The sequence below is a fragment of the Nelumbo nucifera genome, chromosome 1 (genome assembly GCF_055504915.1).
Source record: "Nelumbo nucifera cultivar China Antique chromosome 1, China Antique-T2T, whole genome shotgun sequence".
In the NCBI taxonomy this organism is placed as follows: domain Eukaryota; kingdom Viridiplantae; phylum Streptophyta; class Magnoliopsida; order Proteales; family Nelumbonaceae; genus Nelumbo; species Nelumbo nucifera.
This window is the reverse complement of record NC_142649.1, coordinates 177,506,768-177,528,587: the sequence shown is the minus strand read 5'-3', so window position 1 is coordinate 177,528,587 and position 21,820 is coordinate 177,506,768. Positions and strand designations below refer to the sequence as shown.

General features: G+C 35.0%; 1 protein-coding gene across 1 annotated transcript in view; it reads left to right on the top strand.

Annotated features, from left to right (window-relative positions):
• The first annotated feature begins 5,943 nt into the window (after positions 1 to 5,943).
• Positions 5,944 to 21,820, top strand: part of SUV2 (protein dimerization) — a 37,282-nt gene continuing 21,405 nt past the window's right edge. The window contains exons 1-9 of the mRNA XM_010263310.3: positions 5,944 to 6,501; positions 6,754 to 6,792; positions 8,356 to 8,474; positions 9,960 to 10,057; positions 10,800 to 11,146; positions 13,441 to 13,509; positions 16,077 to 16,156; positions 18,398 to 18,736; positions 18,824 to 18,930. Of these exons, the coding sequence (XP_010261612.1) occupies positions 6,136 to 6,501; positions 6,754 to 6,792; positions 8,356 to 8,474; positions 9,960 to 10,057; positions 10,800 to 11,146; positions 13,441 to 13,509; positions 16,077 to 16,156; positions 18,398 to 18,736; positions 18,824 to 18,930 (1,564 nt within the window). The 5' untranslated portion in view covers positions 5,944 to 6,135. The remainder of the gene's footprint in view (positions 6,502 to 6,753; positions 6,793 to 8,355; positions 8,475 to 9,959; positions 10,058 to 10,799; positions 11,147 to 13,440; positions 13,510 to 16,076; positions 16,157 to 18,397; positions 18,737 to 18,823; positions 18,931 to 21,820) is intronic.

Here is a 21,820-nt window from a genome sequence, read left to right as displayed (position 1 = left end):
GTCAAATGGATGTTATTATTAAATAATAAAATACATAAAATTCTAGAAAATGTAAAAATTTGTCTATAATTTTGGGTACATTCTATAATATTATATATTCATCATATAAAAAAGTGTGATTAATGATAAAAATGGGATAAAAAATAGGATACAAAATAAAGAGCATCAATGTCTAACACATGACCCGACTAACCATGTCAAATGGTTCAATAATTTAATTAACTAGGTCATCATAAGCAAGTGGTTTGGTAGGGATGCTAATAGATCAGATCATATTTGAACTAAGGTATATTCAAATATGATCTGATCCAAAGATTCGACTAGATCTCATAAATATTGATTTTAATCCAAATCTGATCAAGATGTCGAATATTCAAATATGATATCATCTAATTTAATATTTAAACAAAAAGTAATACATTATTAAAAGAAAAATAAAAATATAACAATTGAAATAAACAAAAAAAAAAAACAAAAAAAAAACAAAAAAAAGTATTTTTTCAACTATTTCCATCATATAAAAAGTTAAAAAGATGCAATATAAATAACATATTTATAAATAAGTAATAAAAAACATATATATTATATATAAATAATTGATTTGACCGCAATATAAAAACCAATGTTCAAACAATATATTGGAATTGCATTACCTCTTGATAAATAAGTAATTTTTATTATCTCATAAATTAAATAATAAAAATATAAATATAAATTTTATAGAAAATTTCGAACATGCATTAATATTATGTATTCTTCATATTAAACAAAAATATGTTTGAAAATAAGAATTATTGTTAGTAATGATAGAAATGGCTAAAATGCAAAGAAAAAATTAATTAATGTCTTAATCATAGTCCATTTTCCTGGTTAAATAGGTTAATGGTTTAACCAGTAAGATCATTTGGTTGCTGACTAGCTATTATCATCATCATCATTTGATATCGCCACGTGCAACGTGCGTACACTTTTACTAGTATATAATACATATATTTAAACAATATATGTATATGTATATATTTATTTAACATTTCATACATTATTGTTGTTTGTTTCAATTTTTAACTTGTAATTTGCTGCCCAAAGAGTTATTTATGTTCACCAAAGTGTGAATGTAATTCATATAATAGTAATAATAAGCGACACTTGTTAACATCTCAATTTGATATTTGAATTATATTTGTTATTTATATATGTATACATGTTATTTAGGTTTTCTAAAATGGTCCAATTTGGTTTGAGAATTTCTTGTTAAAGAAAATTACTGGTTTGGTTCAAGATCCTCTCTATACTGAACCAAACCGGACTGTAAACACCCATACCTCCATCCAAGGGTAGAGCTAGGGGAGGACCCAGGGGAGCCATGGCCCCCCCTATGGTTCAGAAAATCTTCATAGTAATATAGTTTTTTATGTAAAACTCCCCCTCCCCCCACTGTCCACCTTAGTGGTTGGCCCCTCTATGGGTCCATCTATATTTCATTTAGGTTTTGGCCCCCTTATAAAAATTTCCTAGCTCCGCCCCTGCCTCCATCAATGTTTCAAGTGCAACACAGGCCAAATGGCAAATAACTTGTGTCTTTAGCTCTTTGAAGAGTTCCTTTTGAATCCACCACCTTGCATGGGGGGTTTGCCTAGTTGTGGTCTCTTGCCAACAAAATCCATCCCAATAATTTTTTTTTTGATGAATGAATGAAGAATTTTAAAATGATTTTTTTAAGTGCCATTTTGGTCCCCAAACTTGATGACATGATCTATGCCCGCATATCATGTGCATGGTGGATCCTACGCATAATGTGCGAACATAGATCAAGTTCTACATGATGTGTGGACAAAGATCATGTTGTAATGTATTAGCGTGGATTTTTTGTTGGCAAAAAGATTCAAATGAATCTATATTTGCTCCTCATAGCACATCATTATCCATGTTAAAAATGTTTTCAGTTTTTTTTTTTAATTTCTATATTTTTTACACTTTATCTATTTTAGAGTTTTATTATTTAATCATGGCAACATAGATTGGCGTATTTGGCCCAAAATGGTTTAATTTATTATCACCACCTAGATTAAAATATTATTTATTTGGGTAAATTTTAAAATATAAGTTTTTATGTTATTGTAATCATTAATTTAATATGCATAGATTTAATTAATAGAATTTAATAATGAGAATAAACAAATATGCATTAAATATGTGATTCAGTGAAAGTGAATGCAACTTTAAATGTTTGATTTAATGAGAGAGAATTGAATGTACTGAATATCTTAAAATTAAGGGTAATGTACAAAAACCTCCCATAAATTTATGATAATCATAAAAACTTCCCCTATAGTTTCACTTTAATAAAAAACTCCCCTTAACTTTTAAATAACTCGACAAAACCTGCCTTCTGTCACTAACCCAGACGGAAAACCATTAAAATTATGAAAGTGCCCTTAATTAATTGTTTATGCATCATTAGAATATTTCAAAATATTGGAATTGCCCCTGCTTCCCCTTCATTTCGAAGCATAATGACCTAACGAGGGAATGACGTGAAATCCTTTCCCCCAATCTCCCCCCATTGGTTTATGCCCTTAATTTCTTCTTTTTCCATATCTCTTCTTCGTCCCCACTACCCCCCTCTCTTCCATCTAGCTAGAGCAACCGAAAGGCATTGTTCATCTTCTTTACAACGGCAACAAAAAGAGTTTTGACAACTAGCACCGGCAACCTCCTTAAAGCTCTCTCTTTCTCTCCACTCCGCTTCTCTCCCCTCTCCCATTTTCTTCATTTTTTTTCTATCTCTCCCTCTCTTCCTATTCTTCATTCTTCTTCTTTCTGTTTTCCCTTTACTCTATTTCGTTTGACCGCCAGTGCAACTCTTAACAACGGTGATCTGTTTTCTACTCACAAGCATTATTCTTCTCACGAGTTGTTCCAATCCACATCAGCTCTACCAAGGAAGAGGTTGCATTTGGCATCTATTCAATCAATTTTGTATACTCCTCAACTAAAACAAAAACAAGATAAACAAAGTGTAACAACTATTATATGCCAAAAATCTTTTGAAATGTTCAGTAGGGCTGCCCGTGGCATTCTCTTCTATTGATGGATCAGTTGTGGATAGAAGCTTTAATAATTCGAAGATTGTGCCCAAGGATTAAAAAAATGACATGATACGCCCGATATGGGGCGTATCGAACACGCGTATCGCACAGAAACTTCATAGCTTTCACTAGAAAAAATGGTCTTAACGTGATTCAATCCCTCATACCTGAGTCGCGCAACGTCCAAGAGTGTAAGGATATTAACCATCGGGCCAACTTCCATTTCTTGATAATAAGTGAAATAAATTATGTTTTATTATAATTAATATATTATATTTAATCTATACACTATTCGATAACTCATTTACCAAAAAAAAAAGTTCAATAACTCCAAGTCAAATTAACAAGAATTATATTCAAAAATATTATTTTATAAATCAATAAATTAAATAATTTATCAAACCCACATATATATAAATGGTTTTTAATTTCAATATGTTTATACAAATAAAAATATTATTAATAGAATAATCATTTTATAAATTATTAATTAATATTTCAATTTGCATTAAATAAAAATGTATTTATTATTACAAAGATAAAATATTGTTTACAAAATATTTGCGAATATAATATAAATTGAATCTATCAAATCCACTAAAATACATTTAAATAAAATTTAGTTTTTTTTATTTTAAAAAAATCATAAAAATAAAAATATTAATAATGAATAATTATTTTTGTAATCAAAATTTATGAATTTTTATATGATATGAATCTTCAAAATTTCATTTACATTTTATATAAACATATTTATTGTTAACAAAAGTGAAAATATTATTTACTGAAAATTTGCAAATTTATTTTTGGTTTATTTTTTTTTATGTTAAAATTTGAAATAGTAAAATAAATAATTGATATAATAATCCAAATATAATGTTTGCATAATTTTTGTGCCTTGGATTTTAATAAAAATAAAATTTGATGCATTATCAATAAATTTATATAATATTTATGCTTCTCGTTATATCAATAATAATATATTTCTTCAGATATACCATTAAAATATACAATCCCTATGTATTTATACGTTATTTATAGTTATTTTGATATTAAACTTTAAGTTATTAATATAATTATTGAATTTATATGCATTTCCTTAGCTTATCCAAACATTTTCATATTTTTCGTTCGTATTCAAGCGTTTCCCAAGTGTATCCGTATCCAAGTTGTCTGATACGATACCTGATACCGATACTGTAATCCTTAATTGTGCCTGCATCTGCTAAGAAATAATCGTTGAATATGCTTGATTTTGCAAGTAATCGGATCTCATAAGTAGCCTTCTTTCTCTCTTCACTCGTCCCCTTTGTAAGCTTGTCAGCTAAAAACCTAGCTAGCATTTTCATGGCTTCTTGTAGTTGCCATATTGCCAGCAAAAATCGTTCTTGTAATGTCACAACTCCTACCACCTATTTCAGCCACTGGTATTCGGTTGTCGGAAAAGAACTGTTGAATAAGCTTCTTTAAACCTAAATTAGAAACCAGTATTTTGAAATTTTTACAATTCCAATATTTTGAAATATTTTAATGACACCTTGACAATTAATTAAGGGCACTTTTATAATTTTAATGGTTTTCATCTCGATCAGTAAGTTTTTTGTCAAATTTTTTAAAAGTTTAGGGGATTGTTTTTGTTCAAGTAAAACTATAAGGGAGGTTCTTATGATTGTTAGAATTTCAGGAGAGGTTTTTGTATTTTATCCTAAAATTAACTATTTTCAACTCATTTAGTATCAATGATAAATTATCCTATTTGTCATATTTTTATCAATAAATTTATATATGAAAGAATAAATTTTGTCATCTGAAAATTTAAGAAACATTCTTGATACTATTAATGCTTTTTAAAAATAGTATAGATTTATTAAAACATAGGGGTGATTTAAGTATTTTACCTTTTTTTTTTCATCTGGTTGAGTGGAAATCTCAGGATTGCTCATAGAGTGCTCTTACAGACTTCACAGTATGTATTAGCCACATTATGGTACAACACACGGTGCAATGTGACTGTGATGTTGGTTTGAGGAGCAAAACCAGAGTGGGAGCGCTCTATGTAGGATGCATATCTGCTCCTCACACTTGGCGCCTCACACGCACATACTATCATGCATTGGGAATATTTTCTGTATTTTTTGGTTATTATAAACGGGAGATGTATCCATTTGTGAGAGATCAGCTTCAAACAGTGTAAGGCCTGTTCGAACAGTCTTTACAACCTTGCATTGGGAACATCTCCGTATGTATATGTTTTATTTTATGGGGAGATATTCCTAATACAAGGCTATGATGGTTGTTTGAATGGATTTTGCTCTGACTGAATCCGGTTTCCATTTGTGAGGAGCAGATCCCGTTACTCTGTGTAGAGGATTTCCCAATTCCGTTGCAACCCACGTCGATGTGAGACATTGCTGCTGGTGAATTGAGATTTGCTCCTCACACCAACCTCATAAATACATCCCATCGTGTATTGGGAGGAGACGGGATCTGCTCCTCACAAATGGGTGCCTCACATACACATCCACCGTGCATTGGTAACATTTCCCGTGAATAATACCGGGAGATGTTTCCAATGCATGATAGGATGTGCGTGTGAGGCGCCTGTGAAGCATCAGGTGTGAGGAGCAGATCTGGTCTCTATTGGGAGGGAGTATCTTCCAATAATAAGAAAGATGTTTCCGATGTGCGGCTGGATCATGCTGTGAGGTCGGTGTGAGGAGCGATTCGGTCTCGCCGCTGGGTCGGTAGCCAAATCCGGTAGATCAGACCGTTTCGTAGTATGTTATATCATTTATGTCCTTAAAAGCAAAAGATTCCAATCCGGAGGCAATCACACAAGGCCTACAAGCAGAGTCCGATCCTTTCTTCTCATCGTCAACAATTCAATATCCTTTACTTGTGAAGATAACGCGAACGCAAACATCTAAGTGAGTACATGTGCATAAGAAAAAGAAGCAATTAAGCATAACACTCTTCAAATCTCAATCAATCTCCCGCCGGTTTGACAGCGAACGAGAGAGAGAGAGAGAGAGAGAGAGAGGAAGCGATGAGTTTCGAGGAGTTCGACGACTGGGACGAGACGTTCCTGGATCAAGCTATTCGTGTGGAAGAAGGTCTCATGGCCATGTCTTCCACAAACCCTACTCAGAACTACCAGGACCACCATCACCACCACCACCACCACCAGCAGCTGTCTCAGCTCAGTACGGTGGCTTTCGATCCACCACCATTTTACCCTGCTCACCAAGATTTCTTGAGCTTCTCCCCTCCTCGAGAGTTCTCTCAGAGGCTTCCGGACCAACATCACCTCCAACCCTCAGCCATTACCAAAACCACATCAGTCGTTGCTCCTCAGTCTCCTGCTGCTCTTCGGGCTGCGAAGGAGAAAGATTTCGAAATCAACAGATTGAAGGTAGGGTTCCAATCAAATAGTACTTTTCTTTTCTTTCTCCACTTTTTATCTTCTGAAATGAACTGTCTCTTTATCGCTTTCTTTGTGATTTGTTTCTTTTGCTTCTATTGGTTTTATATAGAAAAATTATTGCTTCTAAGATTCGAATCAAGCGCTGATTATGATTTATGGATCGCGAGCCAAAATGAGGTTTATATGATAATGGAGCATAGCTGTAACTGACATTCGCTATTGCCTTTATTTGAATGACAGAGAGAACTGGGGCGTGTTTCGAAGCAGCTAGCTAACTTGGTATGTTGCTCTATGATCTCCTTATGCATAATGTTCAACAACCCGATTGATATTTATGTGTAAAATGCTTCGTATTTGATCTTTGGATAAAGTTTCTTGCTCACTTTTCTTTTCTGAAATACCAATTTATTTTTATTCGTCTTCATTCTTGAGATTCACAAGATTCACAAACTGCCTAAAGTTGGATGCGTGCTTTCTTTTATTTCTTAGGTCTAGGTCTTTATGGGAAATGGAGATGCATCCATCAGTTTTAGACGTAAAGCGAGCGGTTCAGTTGAACAAGACCGGTGTCATGGATGGACGAGCTTTTGATCCTTGTCCGCATAAACACTACACTTTTAAGCATCTTTACCTGTTCCGAAAATATAGCTAACATGGACTTGGAGAGCCATCTTTTATGAAGCTTCTGTCTGATAATTAGAGTCTTAGCATTTGCATCATAGGAGCTAGGACTATAATTTCTTTGGCATCACAGAATCCAGTACCGTAATTTCTTTGGAAAGGTTAAACTCCACTTCTTTGTGGAGAACCTTGCCAAATGGTCGCTGTGAAATGGAAGTGGGATGTAGTACACACTACCTGGTCAAATGTAAGCTGTCTCTTGGTCTAGAAATGCGAGAGGTTTATGTATCTCAAACCTTAAAATAGAAGGAGGGATGGAGGAATGAAAAAGATGAAAAAATGAAACCTTTCCTACTTGGGATGTTATTTCCCAGTTTTCTATCATTTCTATTTGTGTTAGCAACATTTGAGTTGCATTTCCATTTCCAAAGAATGCCACGAGCATCAAAACAATCATCTAAATTCTTGAATAGCATAATAAGGTCAATGATGTTTCTCATTTATCGAGGGACTGCAAGAACCAATATTATCACTGACTTCTAAATGATTGAGCATTTAAATATATTGTTGATAGGCCGTGCTTTACAGAGAAAGTATTTGATAACCATATAGAAGCATGCACATAAAACTGTTGTGTCTGAGACAAGGATTTAAAGCTACATAATTTGGTGGCAAGTTAGGGGGATGACATAAAAATACTGCAACTACAAAAAGTATCTCTGGTAAGAGGTAAACTAAGAGAAATCCCAACTGGAATTGTTTAGTTATGTAAAAAAGACTAATTATGGAACAGATGAAATGAGTTAATTAGTTCCAGTTGAAGTCTCTGAAAGGACAAGGGGAAGGCCAAAAAGGGCATGGGTTGCAGTACTGAGAAGATTACAAGGGTTTTGATTTAATTAGTGAATGAACCTTGATAGATTGAAATGGCAGAATGTTTTTTTTTTTTTTCCTGACTTCTATGAACTTCCTTTTCTATGAAGTTGGCAAAGCCTATCCATAACATTTTCTTGTACTTAAAAAAATTTTGTAGAAAAGGATATAGCTTTGTGGTCTCTTCTATGTGTCGAGTTCTTTTTTTTTTCCTTTTTTGATCATCTATGCATCAAATTCTTACTTTATTGCATTATTATTGATTCTATACCTTTTCTAATTAGCTAAGCTGCTTAAGGATTTACATTCTCATCAAGGTTTGTGAATAAAATGATCATGCATTTTTAGGAACAAGAATGTGTGGAGCTTCAGAAGGACAGGGATAAAAAAGAAAAGCAGCTTAATTCTCTTGTTTCACAGATTGAGGCAAAGGATGCTGAGATTGACCATTTGAAGAGCACAAATGTGTGAGTGAAACTGCAATTCCTTTTCAATTGGTGACTTCAACAAACTTTTAGGTGATGTTTGGCATTGATGATGATTTCTTGAAAATCACTGCCATGTCAGAGCCATATCAGCATTAGAGGAACCAGCGTTGAAATTTCTGTTTGATTTGCTGATTTTCGGAAAATCTGCCAAATATCGATTATTGAAATCAGCCCTTTTCAAGGATCACCTTTTTTGGTAGTTTCCTGATTTTTAGCTGATTCTGATTTTTTGAGGATGACATGGCATTGAATAATAACTCTAATACAAAGATAATTGGCCCTTGAAAATCAGTACCAAACAGACTCAAAGGCTATTTCTTAAAAATCAGCTTACATGGCATAAATGATACCAAACAACAAATTTTGGTGATTTTTCAAAAATCACCGATTTCTGGATAACCGGAAAGGGGGAATCATCATCGATACCAAACATCACCTTAGATGTTTCATAACATTAACTTTTATTTTCTAGAATTCAATTGAGCTTAAGAAATTTGATGTTAAGGAAAGGTAACTTACATGACATTTCTACCTCCTTTATTATTGTAATTTTTGAAGTGTAAATGTATATTTGTGTTTATTGAGTGAACTTTGGCAATGATTTTACTGGTAGTGGCCTGTCTTTGGCATTCTTCCTAAGATCTAATGAGGGTATATATGGGGCAATTATTTTGAGATTTTAGATAACCAGTTGATGTTGTCCCAATTCCTTTGCGTTTTGGGGTATTTTATGGTCTAGTGGTTTTGCACCATCCATGTGCTTATATGGAGCTATTGTTTTTCATGCTGTTTTCATTACTACTCTGTTCCCAGTTGTAATTTCTCAGTTGTAAATGAGATGCATTAAACCCTATAAGTGAAATGTCTAATCCAACTTGATGGCATCTTTAGGGTTGACCAAATATTTTGAAGATGTTCTCTGGTCAGATTGATAACCAGTGTCCAGATGAAGTAGAGACAGGCTGAAATTATGTAAATTTGTATTTATGTTCAGACAAATGGTATGGAGTCATCAATTGATTGGTATTGTGGTCTCAAGAGGTGATAACTTTTTGTGGGGATTCAAGTGAAGTTTATTTAGTTATCCCCTCTCCATGGGAATGAATAATGATGGAGAAAGAAAACATGAATTAACAGTTCTCTTTTTAGAAAAACAATTTCTTAATCAAATAAGCTGGGCAAGTTGGCATACTTAATTTAATTGCACATTAAGAAAAAGAAGCAAGAGTCCTCAGGAGAATTCTTGTTCTTATATTGCACTTGATTGTGGCTTATTTCTGGTTCACCACTTCACCTATATTTTCAGTAGTTGAGGCATATCATTCTTATTGTATTTTGAGTTTTGACCTATGTGAATCTTGTTAGTCCTTTTTAGGGTGTCCATTGATATTTCTTATTTGTATCACGATAACTTAGTTGCCCATATTTTCTGGAAAGTCATGGTTGAGAATGCTGCAATGGCAGGGAATGTGGAGCTCCTGTTGAGGACAATCCTCGCATTTCTTTACAATATCACTCTGCAAATTCTTCAATTGACTTAAATGGTCATCGGATCATTAATGGTAAGAGTTGGATTCAAAATGTGTTTGTAGTTTGGTGTTTCTTCTATCCTGTTATTTCATCACTTGATATTTTTGTTTTTCTTCTATTTTTTTGTGAAGATGTTGGAGCTTGGAGGTATCAAGGCATGCCTCTAGGCAAGGCCTAGCTGAGGTGCCTTGATGTCCAGGTATGAAGCATGGCATGTTGATGAGGCATATGCAAGGTTCAAAATATCGATATACCCGATATGCCTACTGGCGTATCGGTAGCTGTTACTTTCTTTATTTATTTTTTTTCAAATCTGGTTCCGAGGGGTTGGTTTAAGGTCCATCCACCCCCTGAACCAGTTGAGACCCCGAAACACCCCCTCTAAGGGCGTATCGGGAAGCCTCCGATATGTATCAATATTTTGAACCTTGGGCATAAGCTTTATGTGGGTTGCCTACATTTCCAAGCTTCTGGTTAGATCTGGGACCTTGTGGACATGTAAAGTGGTTTCAACAAAAATATGAATGCCCTAAAAGGAAAATAGAAATTGTGTTTTACTTGTGCCTCCACATGGTTTATGCATGATAACCTTAACCTGATAGAAGACACAAAGCCCATGAAGCATAAACTTGTATAATTAAATACATTGTTTTTGGCAGACATGCACACGCAGCTTAGGCCTTACATTTTAGGCTGGTGAAACACCTTGCCTCATGCTAAGTGTTGTAAGATATAGTTCTAACATATTTGCTATTTGGATTTTTTTTTTGTTAGCACAAATGAGCTGTAAAGCTGTAGGAGTCCAGACAGAGACATTTGATGCTTGTACTCCTCATCTGATGTTTGGTAGGCATCATGATCTTTCAAGCAAGTTGTGTTCCATCTGGGATACTGCGAATGAGCAAGGATCAGGAAGAAACCTGCTCTCTAGGTTGTTTTCAACATGCTCAGAAGACCTTCACATCCTTTTTAGTTGCACGGGCATGAACTTGTCCTCCAAATTAACTCAGGAAACTCTAGTAGATAAAAGCTTCTTTGATACTGCCTTACATGATTCTATCAAGTCTGCTCAATCCATTGAAGCTGCAAAAGTGTCTTGGTTCTATTCAATGTTAGCAAAGGTGCTTAGTTAAATGATGCCTGTATATATACCTTTGTGCTAGTGAGATGCATCTTTATGCTTGCTATTGTATGTAATATTTATTTTTTATTTAGTTTTTAAGGAAAAGTAATAACTTATTGTATTCTATTGCAAAAAAGAAGGTGGTTTACATGAAAGAAGGAGGCACAAATCTGCACAAAATATAAAAAATTAAAGACAGTGCTCTCACATAGAAAAGGTCCTCTCAATGCCTTTTTTGTCAAGTATATCAACTGTGGTATAATATTTACTCCCTTGGGGTTCTTCTAGATGGATATTCAACAGAGCCACAGTATTATTTATTAAATTAGCTAATCTCCAGAGTCCACTTCCACTTTTTGGCATAAATTGATTGCCTAAACATGTTATTTTGATTGGCATGATCTTGTTATGCTACTACTATTCTCATGGTATAAATTTGTAGGTTTGCAAGTTTGTCTAAAATTTTGATCCTACATTTCCTTGTATACCAAAAAAAAAAAACTGGTCCTTGAAGTTGTTGTTTGATGCTTCAAGAGCAACCTTGGAAGGCAATAAGGGGCAAGGTTTAATTCATTCATATCCAGAAAATGGTTTGTAGCCATGTTGGCTTCTTCGGTGGTTTACTTAATATTGCCTGTTAGTTTCATCATAAAGGGGAAACATTTAAGTCATTGAAGTCAACTGGAACAATTGCAACAGCAGAATTAAGCATCAAGTTGAGGTTGGCTTCTTGGGAGGGTTAAGAATAGCTTGTGAATGCTTTATGAAGCTGGATGAAAAGGATAAGGATCACCAATATGTTGAGAAGGACAATTATAGGGTAAATGAACATCCTGTCTTTAGTAGATGATTGGCATAGGTGGAAGAAGCTCTTTAAGGACAGGTGGAATAAACCCGAGACAGGAAGAGGAGAAAACAGGGGTAGGGGTTGAAGAGGCATGTATGTTTTTATTAAGTCTGGGTTTGGGGAATTGTGATTAGTTGATTCAGAGTTGTAAGGTATGCTGCAACTTTGGATGGGATCATTTAGTGGGTGGTGACAAGATGTTGGTTTTTCAATTGTTTGGTATTTTTTGCATACAATATTTTTTTCATGAATCTACTAAAAGAAAAAGTAAAAATTTCTTTCAATCAAACATTTCAATGCATATGAAAATTCTCTCCATGAACAAAAGAAAAATTGCAACTATGCATTTTAGATTGAGCTGGGTAGGGGATGGTAATTTCAAGGGCTTGAGGGTTTAGGTGCTCCCTTTTTTGGTGAGGTCATCAACTTCATTGCAGTTTACAAGATGTAATCTTGCTTGCCTTCTTCATGGCTTGCATTGTGTCCTATTCTATATCAATATATTATCTATAGTGACCAATCTGAAAAAAAGAATTTATTTTGAGTATATTTTGGTGCAAATAATCTTATGGAGTTACATTTGTTCCATGTTAAGAAATGGAAAACTATTGGGACATCATTTTTTTTTTTGATAAATGAGAGTAATTTTATTGAAATAAATATCAGAAATACAAGAAGCCTAGGAAGAGGCACGAGATGTTACCTCCCCCAAGGACTGAATCATAAACACTAAACATGCCCAAACCTTAGATACGAATTACAAAGTAGCCCAAAACAGATCACCCCTTGACACCCCTTGCTTGGCCAGAGAATCAGCCATTACATTTGCTGATCTGCTAACCCACTGGAACCTAACAGTCATATTTCTTGTCATCCATTTAACTTTCTCTAACAGATCCCTGTAGCCCCAACAAACTGTGTCTGGGCTATTCAGCCAGCCCACTACTACCTTGGAGTCTCCTACTAACAAATTGTTCACTCCTATTTGACTATCCATTTGTATACCTTGTACTGCTGCTAGTACCGCTGCTATTGGGACATCATTGTTTACATATGTCTATATGTAACCATGCATCAGTTTGCTTAATATGTTCGTGCTCATGAAAGTCCTCTCATCAGCTAGTGTGGAAATGTAAAATTGTTGGTTCATAAGTCCAAAGTTGTCCACAGCATTTGAGTCCTATAATCTATAGTTTTGCAACATGGTGGATATTGATTTGTTGTTGCTGGAGCCAAGGCATTTCTAGTGACAATATCCTTTTGCCCTCATCCTTTGGTTTATTGGAAAGGCTAGACTGATGAAAAGGATATGCATTTCATCAAATGAGGCTGCATTGTTGTCCTAAATGTATTTGTTAAAATTACTGTTGGCATGAACTATATTTTGCTTATTTGGTTTGATTTTTATAATTCTTTGATTGATGTGTTTCTTATCCATGTTACAGCTCAGCAATAGGTTGGTGCATTTGGATTCTGTATATGAAGCACTACTAGACCTCTGTGTTCTTCGAAATGTGAGTGATAAAAATCTGTTTTCATATTTGGAGTTTGTAGAACGAAATGGTGAGTCTTTTGGATGTGGTATTCCAATATTTAAACACATTTTGCATGGCAAGAATCTTTGATGTATCTCCTATTTGTTTTCTGAAGCAGTAGCACTACAATTTTTTTATGAATACAGTAGCACTACATTCACTAATTAATTAAAAGGAAAAAACTCCTTAGATTCTTCAAGGATGTAAAAAATACTGGAAGAAGAGGGAGTAGAGCTCCCTGGGAAAACCAGGAATTTCTGGAACTGGAGTTTTTGCATTCCCCAGTTCTTGACATTCCTGGGTTTCCCAGGGAGCTCCTATCAAAATTCATCTTCATTCTATTATTTGAAGGAGGCTTCCATTCTATGTTTTATATTTTTCCATACGGTTTTAAAAAGGGAAAGTTGTTTCTTAACCTATATTTCCAGTTCTTGGAACCACTAGTCTTGGGCACCTCTATTGTCTTTTAAAGAAAGAAGTTTGAGGTCCAGCTTTCTCAAAAAGTACCACACTTAAAATGAACCAGCAACTTAACACCCCTGGGTGTTGGTCAGTATTTACTGTTTACCACTTTGTTTTCCTCAATTGTTCTTTTAGATGGTAGGGCGTTTATCTCTCTTCTCATCTATGCCTTGTTAATTAAGTCACTTTCATCTGGTTGCTGATAAGAGAAGGATCTAAATGACTGATAAGAAATTTGCAAGTCTAAATCTTGATTTTTATACATTTATGATTATGTGGAACAGTTGATGTTGGTTTGAATTCCACGGACTGTTCTTTTCAACCATTTTGAGTCCTGCAGAAAACATCTAAGAGTAAAGGAGTAAATATGTAACCATGGCATATTGACATATTTTTGATCAATATGAGACAAACATAAAACAAAAAAGAGAATAGTGAGGTTGCTGGGGGGTATTTTTATGCCATTACTTTTTATCATCAATTTAGTATGTTTTCATGTTGTTGATCCAAAAAAGCAGCAGTGGCATGGGGGTATGCAGAGACCATGCCTCACTTTTTCCATATAGGGTCTTCTTTGTCAATTTCCTATTAGCTACCACCAAGCAAAAGGTACACAACTTTCAAGGAACAGGAATATTCCACAATTGTACCTTTTTGGAGGAATAGGGACATTCCATAATTCCTTATTGAGAGGCTGTTCTCAGTCTTTGCTCCCTTCTGGGAGGTCCTTTGTATGGTTCTGATTTCTATTAATAAATTTACCTTACCTTTTTCAAAAAAAAAATCCTTATTGAGGCTGGAGATGGGGGTATTCTCTTTGCAGTACAACACCTTAAGAGAGGATGGTGAAAAGAGCAAAGTGGATTTCAAGATCCATAACATATTACAATTCTTTTAGGCTGCCTACAAGAAAAATAATCTGCTCACCAAATTTCTTTATTTGTAATTTGTAATTTTCTGTTTTGTAGTTTTATCTTTATCAAAACTTCTTTTTAGTGATGTCTGATTTGCATCTATTTAGGTAGCTGGATAGTATTCAGTAATATGTTAATTACCTGGATATATATGCACATATATGGTGATTAGCACCGTCAAATCAGTGTATCCCATCACTTGATTCTATATGTATCCATTTTAATTGTAGTTTTTCCTAAAGGAAAACTCTTTCTACTCACATCATTTCATTGCTAGATGTTCTTGCTCTTTGCAAACTACAGAGGTACGCCTTGTAAATCAGTGTTGATCTTGTTTGTTTATGCAAAAGAATCTATTTCAATGAATATTGTCTGGCGTGTTAATCATATACATATATATCCTCACCCCCTTAATTTGCACCCTTGTCATTCCGTGACGTGAATATTGATTTCATTTTCATTAACTGTAGTGCTACTTTTATGGTATGAAAAAAGTCCTTTCTCTTGAGCTAATAAATCTGACAGTATAAATAGTTTTCATGGCACCAAGGTGAGGCTAGTTGGGGGGGTGCATTATCACCTAGTTGCCTAGGCAATGGATGTTTTGAAAAAAAAGACCATGAATTCTAGTGCAATTCCTTAAGTTCCACAGCAACCAGCGATTATCTTTAACTAGTAATCTTCTAAAATCTTCATAAAAAAGTATGAATTTTTAAAATATAGAAAATCAGTGTATTATTGAGAAGAAAAAGAAGAGAGAAAGGAAAATTTAGAAAATATTGGGGCTAAGCCCCTTTTGTCCTAGGAAGAAGAAGTTCTTTGGTTCTTCCTTGCTTATTGGTTCAGGTTTTGAAGTCTTCGAGGCTTCAAGATAACTTACACTAACATTTGTTTTTACTGAGCCCTAACAAAATGAGAAAATTATGAAAAGAAACTAGTATATAATCCCTCAAAGGCACTTATGCTAAGCAATCCTCCATAGGTGCCTTATTGCCTAGTTGTTGCCTTGTCAATTGATTGTAATGAAAATGACTCGATCATGACTATTATTTAATTCTTTAGCGTCTGTTTTTTGTCTTTTCCTTGGAGTATTCATGCCTGTTGTAATGTCAATTCTTTCTCTATCATTCTGTTTTCCAGTTTTAAATATATTACTCCATTGTGGTGCAGGCTGTTATTGGACATAGATCTCTGCACATCTTACACGTTCTCTTGCAATACATGTTGAAATCAGACAGATATGATGGAAGGTAGGACTTGAGACTACTCGTTTGTCTGATGTTTTCCAATATCTTGTCGAGTATTAGTTTTGATGCTTAAAGTGAAGAATGCTAAAGTTTTGATGCTAAACTACTCATTTAGATGTATTTCCCCCACTTTTCCCCCTTTGTTTCTTGGTTGGATTAGTTACCGTAGAAATAAGTATTGCTTGTGAGATTGAGATTTAGGCAGTGATTGTCAAAGATGTACAGTTTTCGTTATTAGAGGTTATTTGCACCATGAATGAATTAATAATCATAAATTTATACTGGTTGGCTTAAGATTTCCATCCTTGTCCATTTCGTTATTTAAAGCTTATGTAGAGCCTTACTTAAACATTTTCTTTTTGCCTGGGAAAGCTTGTAAACTTAGTAGTAGAAGTGTTCAAATTGATGGGACTACTTGTAGTAGGAGGAGAGGAATTTGTTCAGAAGATGTTTAAAGAATTGGAAGAGAATATTCATCCAAAAAAACAAAAGAATTGGAAGAGAATTGTCCATTACCTTCGAGGGAGACTGTTGTTAACTATGTAGAAAATCTTTCAGGGTTAATGAGAAAACTAAGGATGTAATGGAACTCAGGAAGGGTATTCTTGCAGTTAGAAGATTCAAAAGTTGAAAAAAGCATCAGCCTGTCAAATGTCTTTGGTAGACTAGAAGGAAGGCTATTTGAGTTTTGACCAAATAAGAAGATGCTGAAATACAGGAAAATCCAAAAGAAGTAAAAAGATTTGTTGCTTGTCTTGTTCGATTCGGAATGTTGGATGGGAAGTACCTGTTGGGTTTTTTATTTCATGTGTTCTTTGTATCTGTTAAGTAGGTTTGTTTTGCTTGAGTTTCATTGTTGTGAAGACTGATTGTGGGGTGTGATTGTGTTTTGGTGTGGTTGTTGGGAAACTTGGTATTTGTTATTCTGGTAATCTGGTTCATGTTTGGTTGGGCTATAATTTGATGGTGCTTGGGTGGGTTTGGAACTCTTTTGTGTCTTTCTTTCAGGTGACTTCTGGTCACCTTCCTTGTAATTCTTCTTTTTCTTTTAATAATTTTTTATTTTATTACCAAAAAAATATCCAAGGTGAGCTTTGAAGTTTCTAAACACTCCCAGAATAGCTTACAATAAATATCTTTGGATTTGAAAGGATTGTAATGATGATTACTACATGGCTTAGTGTTCAGTCTGTGTTCTCATTTTCCTGTACAAATTTATAATGGGTTTCTTCTTCCCTTTCAGGTTAGACATAGTCTAAGTTTGGAAGTGCTTAAAAATAAGCACTTGTTTTGGACCAGGACGACACCAATAAGTGCTTATTTGTGTTTGGGAAATAAGCCCAAATAAGTGGGTCCAAATTTTAGGCTTATTTTTAAGTGCTTATTTCATTTCTGGCCTGTCTTGGCCCACCATGTCATTTTGAAAATACCTATATTACCCCTGATTGAAATAAGTTTGTTTCACCAAACGCTCATGAGTGCTTATAATAAGCACCTACTTTTAAACATTTATTAAAGAAGCACTTATTTTTCAAATAAGCACTCCCAAACTTAGCCATAGTCAATTTCATTTAGGTGTATGGGTAGCTTATTATGATGCATCACAATTTTTTCCACTCATGCCCTTAGTTGTAGAAGTAGTCAATGAGGAATGAATTCATGCTATGCATTCATCGTCCTTTTTGTTTTTCTTAGTTTTTAAAATTACTAGTAAGCCCTTAACATGGAAGGTCTCTTTTTTTTTATAATCTTATACACTAAATCATTAGTATCTACCATAAAAAAGTGTAATAGTTATTAAAAAGGTGACCTATCAATACAAAGGTTGAAGGGGGTTGCTTCAGAATCTGAGAAGAGATGTGGGAAAATTATAAAACTAATTTATGAAAAGGATAACTGTTATAAATAAGGAGCTGACTAATTGAATACTACTAAAGTACTAAGTTGAATGGATAACATTGTTCCTTAAAAAATCAGGAGCTGACTAATTGCCTTATGCTGCTTTATGTATATTGTAATTTTTAAAATTATATTTGGTACCATTTTCTATTGTGTACTTTTTCTAGTTTTCTTTTTTGACTGAAGAATTTCCTTTTGGACTTGTGATCAGCCTTATTTTGTGGTTATGCTGCTTTGATGGATTTATGCTCCCAATATTTTCACCTATTTTTAAATGTAGATGCTTATGAACTTTGATTAGATGCTTATAAACTTTGATTTGATCTTTCAGTGTACTCTACTCAGGGACAATGTTATGGTTGAAGGCATGCATCGTATGAATATTTTGGAGCCCTGTGTATCCGGGAGGGTGGATGGTGGAGGCCAGTTTGGTGAAAAAGGGGATGAAACTTTCTTTTCAAATTATATCTCATCTAGTACAAGATTATTCAATGTTGAAACTCTATACAAGGAGCATGAAAATCCTGCCAATGCCACGTTTCTTTCACGTATAAACTGGGTTTCACTCTTTGGGCTGATGCATCAGATTGCTATGGAGAACACAGAAGAATGTATACGAGTGGAAGCAATATCTATCATGAACCTGGTTCTTATGAGAAGTAATCCATATTTAGAAAGAGAAAAGTAAGTTCAGTGGAATCATTTTTCATTAGATGTCTCCGGGCATTTTGCATTATTTTTTCTTCTGTCCTAACGAATACCTTGCAACAGGTTTGGTTTTGAAAAGCTGTTTGAAAGTTTGCCACGGTTGCTGAGGAAGGAAGCTGGATTTTGTGTGCAAAAGCAAGCTCTGCGGCTTCTATTTCTTCTCTTAAATTGTAGGTCCACATGCTTTGGTTTCATCAGATTGGTTGACTTTGGTTTTTTTGATTCAATTCTAGTTGATTATCCATGGGTTGGCAAGGTCATCTTAGGGATGATCAGTGTCCTTAAAAGATCCACTGATTTATAATATACTCAACTCAACTCAACTAGGCCTTGTCCCAGCTATATGGGGTTGGCTACATAAACCCTGTTTTGGCCATTCCACTCTGTTCAGTGCCATATCCTTTGTTAAAGTATGGGCCCTCAAGTCATTTCTTACTATTTCAAACCATGTTCTTTTTGGTATGCCCCTATCTCTTCTGGACCCTTCAACTTGTAAAAAATCAGTTTTTCTCATTGGTGCTGTATATAACCTTCTCTGTGTTTGACCAAACAATCCTGGTTTACTTTCTCTCATTTTATCACCAATCGGTGCTACTTCTATTGTCATTTCAGCAATAAAATTTTACGTTGACATCTTCGAAAAAAAAACCTTTCTAGTTTTTTTCGATCAATAGCAGAAACTTTTATTAATTAAAAGGATATGGAAAAGATACAACAAGAAGGGGGTAAAATCTCTTACCCCACCCAAAAAACATCACATTACAATACAGCTCAAAAGAAACTAGTTCTTCCCACCCCTTGTTTAGCTAGATAATCTGCAAAAGAATTGGCGCTCCTCTTGGACCACCGAAACTGAATTTGCATGTCTTGAGTGAGCTGGAAAATTTTCTTTTTTTTTTTTTTTCATTCGAGAACTTCCATAAATTAACCTCTTCCTTCTGCAGCCAGTTTAGAATCACCCTCCACCAACAGCTTCCTAAAATCCAGCTGTTTGGCTCTTTTAATTCCTTCTAATACTGCTGAAATTTCAGCTCTAAGAGAATACCCCCAGCCTATAGGCCCTGAAAACATAGCCATAATTCGACCTTCTTCATCCCTGAACACTCCTCCAATACCTGAAAGGTCTGGGTTCCCTTTGCTGCTATCATCAAAATTCAATTTAGTGAACCCCATAGTTGGAGGAGACCAAGTTGGAACAGTAGCATTAAACAGCCGAGCAGACCATGCAACTTCTTTCCAATTTCTAATGATGTCTCCTGCTGAAATACCTTCAAAAAGCTCCGTAGACTTGACCCAATGAACCACCCTAATGTAGATTAAATCAATGATGGCTTCTTTGTTCCTTTCTTTTTCCTGGAAGGTTCATTGATTTCTTTCCTCCCACACTGACCAACATACAGCTTCTCCTACACATCTCCACAAGATCTTACCTCTCTTTTTTAAACCCCTCACTGGGACATAGTTAAACAAGCTTAGTACACTTGGGGGAGTGGGCCACCTGCAACCAAAAAGAGAAAAACCAACACCAGATTTCTGAAACAAAAGGACAGGAAACAAATAAGTGATAACAGCTCTCACCATTCCTCTTACATAAGATACACCAGTGTGGGGATAAACACCATCTTGGCCTTTTCTTTTCAATTAAGTCACAAGTGTTACACTTTCCTAGGATAGCTTCCCAGCATAAAGCACCTACTTTGGGAGGAATTGGTCTACCCCAAACTTTCGGAGCTGGGAAAGGAGGATCAAGGGCCGAATGGGAATGGGTTAATTCCTTGAAGAAGGAAGAGCAAGAAAAAAATACCCGAAGGAGTAGGACCCAAATCCTATTGTCCAATCTAGAGGGGTCAACAACTACCTCCTCCAAAATCTTAATCAAATTAGAAATGGAATCCAATTCAGAGTCTCTAAGAGGTAGGGCTGTTCACGAGTTGGGTTGGGTCGGTTTACCAAGATTTTTCCAACTGACCCGACCTGGTCGGGTTACCTGAAATTGAAACCAAAATCGACCTTGTGTTAAGCAAAACCGAGCTGGTCGGTTTGAGTTGGGTTGGGTCGGTTTGGGTCGGTTTCGGCTCTAAGTTCAACCATGGTAATAAATTGGTAGATTGGGCGTCAGAGAAGTAGTTAGCAACATCATCCAGCAAGGAAAACACATAAATTAAGAGAAAACAGGCCAATAACTTTGTGAAGCAGGAGCACCCCCCAATCAAGTTATTAAGAAAATAGAAGACCTTCTAATCTAAGTAAAAAAGGACACCTAATTCTAATTGTAATTGGTTGCCTATTTGGTGTAAAAGACCATAGAAACTAGGATCCTTTGATTCTTTTCTTTAAACTTTTCCAAAAAAATTCCTTGTCTAGTTGTCTTACAATACTTGCCATTAATGTCATTCCTAACTAGAAGACTAGAAATTAAGTTAGGTTGTAACTAGGATAGAGACAACTTAGTTAAGTAGGAACTAAGTAGGTTGTAACTACTAACTAGGAACTAACTACTAAGTCGGTTCGGTTCGGGTCAGTTTCGATTTTCGCACATGAAAACCCATGAACAGCCCTACTAAGAGGCCTCTGAAAGCCCAAGTTCCAAACAGGGCCAAAAGTAGAATAGGTTAGGAAAGTAGCAACAAGTTCATTTTTAAACATTGAGAGAGAGAACAAAGAAGGAAACTGCTCTTTCAAAGGTGAGTTACCCACCCAAATGTGTTCCCAAAATCTTACAGAATTACTAGAGCAAAGGTCATACCTGATAAAAGGAAGGGTGGAAGAATTGTATGAATAGACTTCTAGGGGGAAGCTCTTGTAGCTCTAGATGAATACTTAGGATTATTTTAGCCCACAAATTATCCTTTTCTTTTGCCAGTCTCCATAACCATTTCCCCAACAAGGCTTCATTCTTCTTCTGCAAGTTACCTAAGTCAAGACCACCATCCTTTTAAGCTCTATTTATCAAATCCCACCTGACTCTATGATCCCTTTTCTCCCCCCCCAGGTTCCCATAGGAAATCTCTCATGAATTTCTCCAACACCCTACACACTTCCTCAGGAATCTTAAACACA